Source organism: Oryzias melastigma, linkage group LG6 (genome assembly GCF_002922805.2).
Source record: "Oryzias melastigma strain HK-1 linkage group LG6, ASM292280v2, whole genome shotgun sequence".
Taxonomy (NCBI): Eukaryota; Metazoa; Chordata; class Actinopteri; order Beloniformes; family Adrianichthyidae; genus Oryzias; species Oryzias melastigma.
The window spans coordinates 15,479,053-15,494,584 of record NC_050517.1 but is presented as its reverse complement, the minus strand read 5'-3'; the positions used below and the strand labels follow the sequence as shown (position 1 = coordinate 15,494,584).

Below are 15,532 nucleotides of genomic sequence, written 5' to 3'. Positions count from 1 at the left end.
CTTCGTGCAGAATAATCCATCTCGCCCCCATCTTGTTTTGATACTTCTTTTGTTACAAACAGAGGTGTTTAGTTACGTGTTTTCTGTTACATTTTGTCCAGTAACTAACTTCTGGTGTAAAATAAATCTACTCATAAGAGTTACAATCCACTTATTTTATTCTTATACTCATGTGAATTGGTTAGTATCTGATACTTTTTGTGCTTTTAACATTTGTACTATTTATTCAAATGATAAGGGGTGGGGGCCTTGATATGACATCTCTAATTATGATGATTTAATGTATTTTTTTATTTCAGACATAAACTTTAAAAGGAAAGATAGGGCAAAATAAAACAAACAAATAAAATACCTTATGAATTTTCCCCTTTATGGCATAGACCACCTTGTTACCACGTTAGAAACTAGACCCATTGCACCCTCTATCTTATATAGTACACACACACACACACACACACACCCCCACACACCCATATATATATATATATATATATATATATATATATATAATCTCAATATTGATAACTTGGCACACCCCTACTCTTTAATGTATACACATTTAGCTTCAGAATCCGGCAGAAATGGGTGTGATACCCAGGAGTGTGGACTTAAAGTTTATTCATGATTGGCGACAGTAGTTGCCATAGAAAACGTTGACTCAGACCGACCCAGACCAATCACTGTCGCCTGGTCACAAAAATGGTGACATCCATATCACAGAAAAATGGCGACTGAATTGGCTTCTTTTAGCTGGAGCCGGTAGGTAAGGCATTTTCTATTGATGACATCGTGCTCACTGAGTCCAGTTCTCTATATACAGTCAATAGCTGTCACATGCTTTTTCTGCATGTTTTTGTCTGCTCCTGATTCACGTTTTGAATGAAGAAATACTAAAAAAAAAGAAAAAAAGCCAAATTTTCTTTAAACATGTCCTTAATTGTGAGAAAAATGCTACCAGAACATGTAAGGACTTTAAAAAACATGTAGATATTTAGGCTCCAAGTGGACTTAATTTATATAAGTCTAGATAATTTATTGAAATATATTTTAATTAAAATTTCTTTCTTTACCTAATTTGAGTATTTTTCGTATTTCTTTTTTCCATAGTTAATTGTTTTGGTATACCTGGTCAGCTATGGAAAACTGCGTGAAATTGGCGGCAGAGAAGCAACTTCAGCGGTCGACCTTCTGGGCTAGGTATGTTTTTACCTGCCTGTCGTACACTAGGGGCTGCTCCTGCCCTCCTCCCAGACTCCCGCCGTTGCCAAGGTTTCCGTGTACGCGCTGTCGGCGCGAGCGGAGCGACGCGGTTGTCATACATTAGTGCCAGACATGGCGGCGGAGCTACAGCCCGAGTGGATTTCTGCTCTCCCGTCTTCCTGGAGTTATGGGGTTACTCGGGACGGACGCGTCTTCTTTGTCAAGTAAATATATCTGTCCTGGGAGGAGGGGAGGCTCGGCTCCGGCCGGGCAAAAGTCGCCGCTTTTCGTGTCTCTCACGCGGGTTTTTCCCCCCTCTCTCTCTCAACAGCGAAGAGGCGAAGAGTACAACCTGGCTGCATCCCGAGAGCGGCGAGGCGGTCGCCACCGGGCACCGGAAAACTCCAGGTACTCACGTCCGCGCGCCGTTCTTCCCAACTTTTTCCTTTTCTGCGCAAACGCACGTCTTCCCGCGCCGTGAGAGCTGTAAATGTTGTGAAAAGTGAGCCCCCCCTTTCATGACCAGCTCTTTGAAGTTGACGCAGTGTATCACAAGTCAGGGAATAGTTCCTTCCGATTCCAGCCCGTGAGTGTCACCGTCGAGCCTGGGGCTCGAACCCCCGACTAAACGACAGCTGCCGCCCACTTCCACCCCAACAATAATTGTTATTTACTCCAAAGCATCCACATAGGTGTTGTGCTCCTGCATCTTTTGCTGCCTTGTCATTGAGTTCCTGTGTGACAGACAGACTGCCTGAGTGGGCTGATAAGCTGCCATATAGGAGATGAACTCATTGTGCTCCTGCAAAGAGCTCCACAAATCTTTTTTTTATTATTTAAAAATAAGGTATTTAATGCTAAAATTAGCTCCCCCAGCCATGAATGATGCTGGTACCATGCAGCTTCACCATGCATATGGCTGCAGTCTGCTGCACGAGTTCATGCTGCAAGCATCTGATCTTATGTTTGATTCATTTTTTTAGTTGGTCTGCACCCTGTTAATGTTTTAATAATAACCTAATCTAAATGAAATCTTATTTTGAACAGAGATCAGTCTTAATAATTCAGTCGCAGTTATTAAAAATCTTGAAGTTGTAGGAGACCCCCTCCATGAATATGTATGTCTTTATATGTGTTAAGTTATGGCTTACATTTCATTTTCTCTTATAGAATTAAGGCAATCTTTAATTTATTCAAGATGTATGAGGCGCAAAATTGCAATCCTACAAATCAGAATTCGGTTTATGGGGCGTATTATTCATGAATGACATGTCAGACGTGGTTTTGGAGGAGCACATTTGGTATTTAACTCTCCAGCTGACTCACTGGATCACCATTGTTTTCCTAATATTCCCTATCAGTCTAGTCTAAGTCACTGATCTGGCATTCCGTGGTATTTTCTCTGCTGCGTATGATAATCAGCTCTGGCTTGACTCTGGTCACAGACAGCATTGTGATGCAGATTAAATGATCAGACAAATAATTCTTTCTTCCTGGTATTATGGCAACAGTGCGGAGTACCTTCTTCCCTCATCCTTTCTGTGGCTGAAATTTCTCAACACAACTCAGCTGCCAAAGCCTTTATTTTACTAACTTTTTTGCTAATCTTAGTATGATATGTATGATAAAAGCTCTATTTTTTATAGTATACTGTTTTATGGACCTAAAATCAGATCAACATGTGTTTTTCTTAATGGCTTGCTGTCAAAACCAGGAGTTTTCATGATGTTAGTAACAACAAGAAGTTATTGCATTGTGTGATGAAATAACTTGTTTGACATAGCGCTTCTTGTGGTGGGATTTACATCCATTTAGCCAATTTCATGTGGAAATTCTAAGCATAGTTTCCCTAAACTGAAGGAAAGCTGAAACAAACATTGCAGAAAGTAGATTATGTAGTTTTTGGACTATAAGTAGCTTTAGACTATAAGACGCAGATGCAAAAAAAATCATAATAGAGAAGAAAAGATCATGTATAAGTCGTACTTTTAGGGGAAATTTATTTAACAAAATACTGATCAAGAATGAACATGTCATTTTGAAAGTCAAATCAATAGATAACAATAGTAGACTAAATATATATACTTCACTACAGTAACTGTATTTAGCTTCATGAAATATAGAAGGAACTGAAAAACTATTAGTGCAACATGTTATAAGTATTCAGATAACCATAAAGAACACAAAGTAATTTTGTATTACTTTAAGTCACTAAATCAGTAGAAATCTTTATTGTCTGTGTCACTTTTGAACAACTCCGCCGAGGCCGGCACTTCTTTTTCTGCATTGTAGCAAATACTAATATAAACACAACTACAGTACTCTCATGAGAGCACACGAGTCTATATATTTTATTAAGAAACATTAGTTGCATCTAAGTGTAAATCACACCCCTGGCCAATACACAAAAAGCTCATACTCTGAAAAATACGGTAAAAGCTATTAAGCACTAATTTTGCAAAACAAGTTACATTTCCTGATTGTGACTACTTTGTTGCAATGACACGTGAGAATATGGACACCTCCCTGTGGCGATGTTCCGGGCATGTCTCACTGGTCGCAGGCCTCAAGAAAGATCCAGGACACGCTGGAGAAACTACGTCTCTTAGCTGGCCTGGGAACATCTCAAGGTCCCCCCAGAGGAGCTGGAGGAAGGGGCCGGGGAGAGGGAAGTCTAGGCATCTTTACTTAGACTGCTACCCCCGCGACCCGGTCCCGGATTGACGGAAGAAGGTGGAAAGATGGATGGTTATTATGTTTAAGCAAATGTTTCCTTGAATGTTTTTTATGTTAAGACATAGAGAGATGATATAAAGATCAAGTGGGTATCCTGAAGTGACACGTGACATGATCTGGATTCATGCTTGAAGGCATTTGTATCCATTTAAGCAGCCCAAAAAAGAAATGCACTTCTTTAACAGTTCCCTAGAAAACCTTTGGACAGCTTTTCAGATAGCTTTCATTGAAATGCTTTTGACAGAAATGCCATGCCATAACACTTTAGAGTTCTAGGATTTTGCAGTTTTTCTTGATTTAAACCAAACTTTGACTCAATGTTCTCTCTCACATCACAGACCTACCCACTGGATGGGAAGAAGGATTTACCTTTGAGGGAGCACGCTGCTTTATCAAGTGAGTTCACCCTTACTCTCCCTAACACACACCTGACCTCATACACATTAGCACCACTAGCATACTAAGGGCAGCGATAAGCACTTAAAGATGTGCATGTCATGATACCCTGGGTTTAAAAACAACATCCATTTGCTGATTTGGAATAGACAAATTGATTCAAAAACTGTTCCTCCAGCAAACATTGGTATGTTGTAAATTTGGAGACATTACTCCCTTTTTTTCCTCTGTTGTAAAAGGTTATCACACAAGTTAATGATTACACAACCGCAGTGCAAATACCACACAGAGCCGGGCAAAGTGTGGTTGCTATTTGCTAGCTGTTTTTATTTATCCAGACGTACCCTGCTATAAACTTTGTCTACTTGGAGAGCGATGCAGAGTTCAGCCAAGGTGTAATGTGTTCCCGTTTTCCTGACACGGATCTCACTGTTTGGATGCAGAAATGACACTCGTCTTGTGGCGCCCACAGACTGTGGGATGTCAGCAATCCCACAAGTTTACTGCAGACCACATTGTGCAACATGGACCTAATAAACCAGAGTAAACATCCAGTTTGATGGATGCTCCATATATTCTACAGGCTGCTGATGTACAAACATGGCTTCTGCTCAGCTGAGAAACATTTTATCATTTGTTGGAATGTTTTGTTCTTGTTTATTTAGTTTGTTTTAGTGGACCTGGTTTTGTTTTACTTTTTTTATCTCTTTATTTTTGCCCCACTGATCCAATTTTGTGTTTTGCCACAATCCTATTGGTGTATTTAGTGAGCGGTTGCAAGTCTTTGCTCCAGGAAAACTACAAAATGTAACTCCTTAGTTTTGTCTTATCACCGTTTGATTTCATGATTAAGACTTTGGTTCCAACTGCACTTATGGGTAGATACAGGCTGTGGGCAAAAAATAGGTAAACCTGTACGGGGCGCACTGGTGGCCTGCATGTTATGACAAGGTCGTAGTTCGCTCAATGAGCCCAAAGGGCTAAAATGTTCATGCACAGGAAGCGAGTGTTATAAATGAGGAAACTATATCAGATTGTAGTTTGTGTGGACATCCTGCATGTGTTCTACGTGCACCCCTGGAGCGTGCAGCATGTGTGCGGGATCAATTAGGGGCTAGTATTTGCACGTTAGTAATGACTAATAAAGTATGGGACAAGGGCACTGTATGACAGCATCACCCATAAGTCACAAGTGGGTGAAGTTTATGTTAGCCTTACAAATACTTCATGATACACCCTACACAGGCCTGGAGAACCCAAAAACCGTATGGGTCAACCCCTTTACAGGTTCATCTGACTAAGGCTTTAGGAGTGTGATGTGATGCTGCTGTTTCTGTCCTTGTTTGTTATGCCTGGTTCACACTGGATGCGGAAACACAGCAAAGTGGCACAGAAACCAGCACCCTTGTTAACCGATGGTGTGGTTCACACTATAGGTACGGTGCGCCGCGGTCCTCCGCAGAAGGCTCTCACCGTGCAGAGGATCCTTTAGGCATCTGGTCTATTTTGTGTGCAAGCCATGTCAATTCTGGTAGGAAGTTACATCAAGATACATGAGAAAATCCGGTTTATTTTCAAAATATAACCAATTTTTTTCACAATAAAACACCCCGATTGACAAATGCAATCATGTTTTTTGTATCTAAACAGATTGTAGAGATGAAAATAAACATACAATCACAACACACACAAGCAAAAAACAGACATAGACACGCACACACACCTCTTTCTGTGTATCTCAACAACAGATACATTAAAGAAGTATAGGTCTATTAACTACTTGCTTCTTCTTAACGGAAACATGGGGTAATATTTTTAGGTTATTTACTTGACCATGATGGCAAAAACAAAGAAAAGAAGAAGCGCCTGTTGACCGTTGCGGAAAAATGTGTATCTGGTGTGAATTGCAGGAGAGAGTGGATGCCACGCACTCTCCGTTCCGTGTGTCCAGCGTGAATCTGGCATTAGCTGGTAGTGAAAAGTGCCCAGTTGATGATTGACTAAGTTGGATATTTTCTGATCTGTTTGGCCAGATTTTGAAGAGTTCTTATTTAAAATATTAGTCAATAGATTACGATGGTTGTTTGTAGTGTTTGGGTGGGATCAATGCTCTATTTTTGGTAAATACCTTCACTCAGTTTTGTTCTCAGTGCATGAAATTCAAATCAATCCCAAGTTGTTAACCTATACACTCCCTGTTATTGCCGCTCTTGTCCGCGGTCTCGTCCTGCTAATCAAAAGATCAGACGATGTGTCACGCCCCCAGCACTGATGAATCTCCCGTCCTCCAAAACCTGACTAGCAAATGAAATATTATGTCATTGGTCTGTTCTTTCACTTGCAGTGGAGGGGGTATTTTGTAGGCGAACCTGCTGAAATCCAGTCATTTGGCTCCACTGAAGAAATTGCAGATGAGGGATATTAGCTTTATTATCCCTCTGGATCCGCTCTCCCTCTTTGACGTCCTCATGAATTTCATGGGGCTTCGCGTGGCAGCCTGCCAGGGGCCTCCTGACTTAACGGCGGTAATTTTATATTCTACCATTTCATCACAGAGGCAAGTGCAAAACAGACCCCGGTACCACGTTCATTAGCTGATCCACATTCTTTGTCAGTGTGCGTGCATCCACCTGCTGAATCTGGAAGAAAAAAAAACTCTCGAGGAAAGCATTTGGATTGTTGAGCCGAAGAAAGACAAGTTAAGCTTCTTTCAGGTGAGCCTGATCCAGATCAAGTGCGTAAAAGAATCCTAAAACAGAGAAAGTCCGCTGTATTTTTGTCACTGTTACAGTGATAACAAAGAGCTTTTTCCATAGTGTGTAGATAATTTAGCTAGCACCCGGCTGTAAAAATCCTCTCTGCGGTACAAATGATTACCCTCCTATATTCCTCTTTACTGTCTCAGTGCTCGGCTGCGTCCTCTTCCTCAATTTTTCACTTCTCCTGCCATCCGATAGTACTTTATATTCTGTCACGGTCTATGTCTTGTATTTATGCTCCAACAGCGCACACACAACTAACAAAAGATGCAATCTATTTGATTCCTACCATAGTTTAAAAGCGTATTTGGTAAACGCATATAACAAGTCTGGAAGTGACAGAGGTGCTGTGCTACAGTGAGCTGTACATCTTGACACATCTCTACAGCTTGTTTCCCTTTTGTTGTTTTTACTTAGAATTCCAGTCATGTGGTCACTAAAGCGAGACTCATAAAAATGTCTGCGTTCCTTTGTAAATCTGTTTCTTTCTCGCTTTTTTTTAAGCATTTCACCATGCTAACGGTTTATTATTCTCCAGGTAATTAGGCCATCATTTCATTACGACTATGTTTAGATGGTTCGTTGACAAGTTTATGTGATTGTCAACATCTACAGTCGTTGGGACATTCTGAGGCTTTGTGCGAGGCTGCTAATAGAAGCCTCTGAAAACTCTTCCGATATATGCGGCCGGTACTTTGAGATGCTATTTCATATTTTGTTGTTTGAGGCTAAAGCCACATTTAGCCATGAAAAAAAGATGTTCTTTTTGAACCAAAATAATCAATAAAAGCAGGCATTAAACACAAAGCAGATCACAGAAAGGCTTCTGGGACTGTTGGTGCTCAAAAAAAGACATATCTGCTTCAGATGCTGGCTGTGTGATTTGGCTGTTACCTTTGGGCTGCACAGTGAGAGCATCAAGCAGCAGATTGTGCTGACGCAGACTGTCCTCTGATGTGATGTGCTGGAAAGCGTGAGTTACAGGTTGTGGGTGTGACAGTGTGAATTATAGACCTGGTTCATCCTGATATTTGAATTTTTATTTTTTTCTTCAGCACTGTGAGTTTGAATGGGCGGAAGTCGGCGGAGATGCTAATTAAATCAGTCATAGCTAACTGCACTCTCCTATTATTGGGCTTCTGGATTGGTTGTGGGTGGCCCAGTGGAAATTGGCCACCACTTTCCTATAAGAAAGAAGCAGGTTATGTAAATATGTAAAACAGCAAATGGGTGCATGATGTTTCTATCACAGGGAGATATAAATAGCATAGTTTTACGACTGGATCTATTTCAAATCTGCCACATTTGTTTAGATTTAGGTGTCTGATATTAACTTAATTCACAGATCATATAAAAGGAGACTGATGAGGAACCCTCATTTAGGTTTTTATGGTATTATTGGCAAAAAGGCTAAATGGATTCTTGTTTTTATGACCCGATTTGACATGAATCAACATGATTTTATTATGACAATTCTCTGTTCAAACGTCTACTGTAATCTTCCATTGGTGTTGGTCATTGGCCATTAGCTCTAGTGGTTTAAAGTCAACAAAGGTCAAATTTTTATTAATAAAATGAAATATCCATCCATCCATTGTCCTGACCGCTTTGTCCCTTTCGGGGTCGCGGGGGTGCCGGAGCCTATCCCGGCTACTGAAGGGCGAAGGCGGGGTTTACCCTGGACAGGTCGCCAGTCTGTCGCAGGGCCTCAATCACACACATTCACAACTAGGGGCAATTCAGAGTCACCAATTAACCTATGAAGCATGTTTTTGGACGGTGGGAGGAAGCCGGAGACCCCGGAGAAAACCCACGCATGCACGGGGAGAACATGCAAACTCCACACAGAAAGGTCCCAGCCGGGATTCGAACCGGGGCCTTCTCGCTGTGAGGCAAGAGCGCTAACCACTGCGCCACCGTGCAGCCCCTAAAATGAAATAAAGTACTTTAAAAAACAAGAAAAAAGCCATATTTTGCATGAATAAAATGCAAGAAAATTGGTATATATATATATATTCATTCATCTTCTTGGCCGCTTTGTTCCTTTTGGGGTCACGAGGGTCCCGGAGCCTAACCAGGATACTGATGGGCGAATGCAGGGTAGACTCTGGACATGTCGCGTGTCTGTCGCAGGGCCTCAATCACGCACCCATTCGCACTCACTTTCACACCTAGGGGCAATTTAGAGTAACTAATTAACCAATGAAGCATGTTTTTGGACGGTGGGAGGAAGCCGGAGTCTTCGGAGAAAACCCACGCATGCACGGGGAGAACATGCAAACTCCACACAGAAAGGTCCCTTGTTGATGTTTCTGTTTCAGATCCCCCTGCCGGGTTTTGAACCTTCTTGCTGTGAGGCAAGAGCGCTAAACTGCATTTTCAAATGTTTTACACATTGACCATTACTTGTGTGGAGGTACCTGCTGGACTGTTTCATCCGTTTTAAAAACATGAAAAAAACAATAAAACAAACGCTTTACATTCCTTGTGTGTTTTCTCCAAAAAACCCTCTTTCACTGCACCAAAAACACATCATTTTGAAGGCCTAATGCAGATGTGGATATGTGTTTTCTTCTAATTCTCATGCCTCGCATACTAATGACAACCCTATGAATGAATGCTAAAGTGTTTATCAAAAGTAAATTGGTTGGAGTCACTTTGACTGCTGCCAAAAAGCTTAATATTATAGCAGAACAGCGATAACTTCAATTAAGAGTTTGCCGTCGCTCGACTGACAGAAATGTTTATAGTAATTATGTTTGGAATAGGCAGGTGCAGATTCCTGCCAGTTCTCTGTCATCCTACTCCTCCATTCTTATTAATTCTGTCTGCAGAAGAAGGGGAAAAAACATGATTGCCAAAGCCTAAATTAATTGTTGTAGGCTATTCAATGAGGTGGCAGCTATCTTGTTTTGAAAAAAACTAATGATGAGGTAATAAGTAAGTCTGACCTGCACAGGAAATGTAACTCCCAGTTGCTGGCCAGTTATTAATGTTTCACTTTCATTTTGGAGGTGTTCTCTGAGGACACTTGCTGCTTCTTAGCGCTTATCATTATGACGTTTAACAAACGATATTCATATTTAATTCCTCTGCTCTGCTACAAACACTTTAATTTGGCTTTTTTCACTTACCCCTGCATAATTAATCACTCGATGCACAAAAGAGCATGTCAAATGAAAGCTTGCCAATTACGACAGAAGTTTCTCTGGTGGATCTGTGTTTTGCTGTTATCTCATTTTCAACTTAAAAAGGCCCTCATATTCAGCAACTGAACCATTAAAAATTGAACCATTGCATTGTTTTCAGATCACTAGTTGCTTGTTGAGATTTTCAAAAACATAGTTTTGTAACTTTTAAAAGTAATTTATAATACCAATACTGTCAGAATTGAATGGTTCTATGCTCTTATATCTTGTATCAGGTGTCTTTTAGCTTAAATAATTAAACCTAGTATCAAAGGTGGTATGCTTTTTGGTAAAGTTGTTTTTGTTTTGTGGCTATGTTTAGGTTCTAGAGCATGTGTCAAAATCAAGGCCCAGGGACAGATTAATAAGGCTATTAGTCTTTTTTAGGCTATTTTGGAGCTTAGCTAATAGTTCAGCTAAATGCCAGCTGTTTTGGCTAATTTAGACTTTTTTTAAACGTTTTTTTTTTTTTTAGGCTTTTTGGTGTTAGGCTAATATTTACACGTACGTTGTTTTGACTAATTTAGGCATTTCTTTTAGTTTTTTAGACTGTTTTGATGTTTCTTTTTACAGTTATTAGCTTCAGTGATTTAAGCTTTCAGCTCCAATGTTTTTAGCTATCACTTTCAGCATCCTCAGCTATCAGCACTAGCATCTTCAAGATTCAAGATTCAGCTTACAGCATTCACACAAGCATTATCGCAGGTAATGCTATATGTGTAATTCATAATTGTGTTAAAAAGTTAAGTTTTAAAGTTTTAAAAATGTAGTTTTAGTGTGTTCAATAAATGTTTCTGTCCTGTCTAGACCTGTTCAGGATCACAGGAAGAAATCAACACCAGAAACAAATGAGCCAGCCAGCCCCACATGTTCTCAAACATGTGCTTATGTACTGGATGAAGAAAGTGAATCAAAGCTAGAATTAGAAAAATAATATATCCAGCATCTAGACAGGTCCCTAAAAGGCAGATAAACTGATAACCCCATTCTGCTACCCTCTCTTACTCTCACTTCTCTTCAAAAATGTCTTCATTCAAGCACCAGTTGCAGGTTATTCCTTGGACAGCAGTGTGACACTTCCATTGCAGTTGGTCATTAGCACTTTCTCTGATTCTCAGCTTGTCTCATCTGTTTCCCTGGTGGTTTGATCTTCAGACACCGTGACCTCAGGCTACAGTAAAATGAAGCGTCTTATCTAGGGGATCTGAGGAATTGCATAGCATGTCTCAGTCTTCAAACATAGGGACTTCTCTGAATGACACCCATCGAGGTGGAAAAATGATGCTGAGTGAGTTATCAACGATGAATTCTTGTGTTGCTGCAATGTATCAAATCAGTTGAAGTTTGCATCTTTCAGTTCAAAAAGAGCTGTTCTCTCTGTGTGCTGGTCCTAAATGATGAAAACAAAGACCATAGCCCAAAGGTGTATCAGTCACGTTAAACTATTAGAGAGTTCTAATGTCTTAACTTGAATATAAGTTGTGAAAAAAAACACAATTCTCAATCTTGAATAAGAAAATAATGAGGTACACTTCTTATATATTTTGTAAATGAATGACTGCAACCAAATATATTTATGTCAACTTTACATTATATAAATAGTTCTATTATTTTTGTGTCCTTACACACTGTCAAAATCTGTGACAAAAATGTGACTAATGTTGGCAGGAAGTTAGTCTATTCTTTTTTGTTAAAACTGCACACAGCCTGAAAATTAGTGGACGTCATGTTGACTTAAACTTTCCAAAATAACCCACTGTCCTGTTTTACCCCCTGTTGTCATTGTCAAACCAACAATAACTTTTTTGTTTTGCAACCTTCCCACCACCACGCATTGAATGTCTTGTGTGTCTGTAGTAATGTTGCCAGGTCAGTCAAGTTGTCACCACACTGAGTGAATATTCAAGTCTCACTGGATCTTGTTTTTGCAGCATGGGATAGAAATACTACTAAGTAACTTTTTCTAGTGTTACTGGGGCCTTTTAGAGACTGCAGTGCAATACTTTTATCAAGAAGCAATAGGTATGGCCATCAGCCCTTCCACATCCCAAAACATTCTCAGCATCGATAGTACGTTTTTTGTAAACAATGCCATGCATTGCTCTTATTCACTTTTTGGTTAAACTGGTTTGACTTACTCAGTATTAACTTATCATGTCAAACATGTCACCCATTTAAAGTGTAACTCACAAGAGAAATTGAATGATTTCACACAGCACACCCTAAACTCTTTCTTCCCTCTTATGAAATGCAAAGTCCTATTAATCTTATTCTGAGCAATGATTGAGAAGTTGTCCTGACACATCATTATTAGATTTTTTTCTTCTTTTTTTTATTGGTTACAATAGCCTACTGTTAAATAAGACTCTCCCTTCCACCTGGTCTATAAGGTCTTAAAGTGAATCAAGAAGTTAATCATAAGGCCAACAAGTAAAGCCAGTTTCTGCTGTTTGAACTGCTGGAACCATAGCCTGTTCATACATGCATTCAAAGAAAAGTTACTCACTAGAGAGAATAGAGACTGGTGTTGATTTTCACACCTATGCGTTAACTTGATGTCCAGGATTCTCGTCTTTTTAAACGAAACTTAAGTGAAATCCTATGCACCCTCTTTCAACCTTAAGAACCAGTCGTCTGGAAGGACACAGAGTCTTTGAAGTCGAGGGTTCTGCGGTGACAATCTTGTGCAGATTTACACATTTTTTATAGAATGAAAGCCTCCTCTGTGACACAACAAACAACTGATGCAAGAAGAGCTTTCTTTTGTATGCGGTCCCTTTCATATGCTCTTCAAAGTTATACGTTTGGCACACGGGGAATGCTGGACTGGATCTTGAATATGGTCATCAGTGTGCTATTTTCATGCTGTGAAGTTGATGCTGTTGGTTCAGTGATAAGCGGAGGAAGCACTATGACAATGTCTAACTCAAACTGCAAAGTGATGATTTAATTTATAATCACCGTACATGGGTGGGGGTGGAGGGGTTCTGTTAGCGGGATCTGCTGACTTACCAATATCACCAGCGCTCAGCACCCAGCATATGTCTGGTGTGTGAAATGGGATTTACCAGGGAAGCTCAGCAGATCTGGAATCTCTGTAGATCATCTCCATCTCTGGATCCTTAACTCTTTGTGAGGTGGGGGGTGGTCTCTGAGAGCCTGAAGCTCACACAAATCTCACCTATTTGTGGAGTCCCCACCATCAGGTTTGCTTTGGAGAAAAGGAGTCTCAGTTTGTGCAACAAATCCTCTGATGTTGCTAATTTCCCTAGGTAGTGATCAAGTCACTTTCAGAAAACCCACACTTGATCACAAGTAATCCTTTCATTGTATCTCTATCCTTTGATTTTACCGATAACTTGACATTAACATTATGGCTACTTGTAACAGAAACAAGATGATTTTCTGTCTTAATAAAGGGGCTGCAACTTAAAGGTTTAGTCATGGAATTTTTAGTCTGTAGTAGATTCTTGCTTCTAAAGTTTCTTACTTACACGGTGTCTTTGATTTAATGCTGAGAGAGCTGTTAAAGTTGATTAATCCCTGTCTTTATCAGTGGTAAGCCATCTTTTGCTGATGTTGTTGGCAGGTTCAGTTGGAGGACAGCTCCCTATAGAGGGGTCATGCTGGTGCTTATTCCATATTCCGTGTGTAGGAATATCATTTTTGGTTCTGTTTACTTTTTATTTTTTTATCTGCATTAAACTTTTAAGACATAAGAGATTGTCTGGTATGTTTTTTATGTAATCCCTACACACTGTAGGGTTGTAAAATTTGTTGGGGTAAAATAAATCTCTACTACGTTTGAGTTGATGTGTTTGGTGTGGATTTTTGTGTCATTCAGCTCGACTGATAGCTTTCTGAAATGATTTTTTTTAGAGACTTGTGGAAGCTGAAAGCTGAATTTATTTGCCATAGAAATGATTGTGTTCTAGCAGTGTTTTGTATGGGCATTTCCACGCAAGCAAAATCTGGTCTTGTCTCTAATTTCTATGCTTCTCTTGTCACTTCAGGTGAGTGAACAGTGCATAGATTTATTATTTTTATATGGTCTCAGATGATTAGAAAGCTTTTGGAAATTGACACTCTGCTCAGATGCTCTACAACTGTAAAGTTTTGGGATAAATACTATCCAAACCATAGTGTTACAAACTATTCCCTTAAATTTATCCTCAAACCAGAGCCAGCTGTCTTCTATTATTATTACTTCATACAAGCTTCAGACCAAAAACCCAAACTGCATTTGTGCTTTTATTATAATCATCCACAGAAATCCCCTTTTCACTGTTGTAATGAATTGTAGTGTACTGGGGACTTTGCCCACTTTTCAATTTGACAGTAGCGCTAAAGGGATTAACATTACAGACTCCTAGTTATATGGCTTTGGCTTGTTGAATCCGTCCTTTCTGCTTGGAAATGGTTTCACCTGCCCACCTCCACCTGCAGACCTCACAAACTCAACAGTGGTCATTTTTTTGAGCATATGGTTTCTCTCTGTTTCTACTTTCCGAATGTTTAATCCTCTTACAAGTGTCTCGTATTTCTTGAGCTCAGGAGCAGCTTATAGCCCCTGGGAGTATGTTATATGGTTGCGGCTCTCAAGGATCCAATAGCAAGTGCTGCTAATTGATAGTAAAGTGGCTACATGCCCACTTAGTTACCCCCTTTAGCTTATAGATAGTGATTTATTCTGTTTGTTGGAAGTTTTCATTTGCTTGTAGAAGCCATTCATCCCTAAAGTCCTCATCGAACAACTGTGTGATCTTTCAGTTACTCTCAGTTACCATCACTGTGAAGAGAAGCTGGTTCTTACAACCTCATCAGGCCTCTTGTACGCTGTGAATGCATTTTAGCGGGGCACCCATCATCACTTGAGTGCACTCCTGCTCGATGAGGCACTCGACAGATAAAAATAGCCCTCAGGTCATCGCAGCTTCCTAAAATGGGACAATTTTCTCGTAGTTTTTGCACGTTAGATTTGTCAGAAATGGCAAAGATATTTAAAATATAGCAAAAAAAAAAAAAAAAAGTTACAATATGCAGTTACTCAGTCGCTCTATGGGTCACAGAATGTTGGATTGACAGTAGGTGTAATTACACTTCCTATATTGTCAAACTGGATGCCTATTTAAGAGTCTCCCACACTCTGTCCAGAACTGATCCTTCCTAAACAAATATTGGAACACTGTGCTGAGTCTTCCTTTAAGTACACTCCGCTAGTGATTGATGGTGTACATTCATTGCACAAGTTTA

The 15,532-nt window shown here is 40.0% G+C and overlaps 1 protein-coding gene across 8 annotated transcripts in view; it reads left to right on the top strand.

The window, feature by feature from the left end:
- The first annotated feature begins 1,246 nt into the window (after nt 1-1,246).
- The window catches only part of plekha5 (pleckstrin homology domain containing, family A member 5), a 98,071-nt gene continuing 83,785 nt past the window's right edge, over nt 1,247-15,532 (top strand). For 3 of the 8 annotated variants that reach the window (XM_024282390.2, XM_024282388.2, XM_024282386.2), the window contains exons 1-3: nt 1,248-1,424; nt 1,532-1,608; nt 4,275-4,332. In XM_024282390.2, coding sequence (XP_024138158.1) covers nt 1,333-1,424; nt 1,532-1,608; nt 4,275-4,332 — 227 coding nt within the window. In that variant the 5' untranslated portion in view covers nt 1,248-1,332. Of the gene's footprint in view, nt 1,425-1,531; nt 1,609-4,274; nt 4,333-15,532 lie in introns of all 8 variants that reach the window. The other 5 variants (XM_024282393.2, XM_024282392.2, XM_024282389.2 and 2 more) reach the window with 4 other exon arrangements.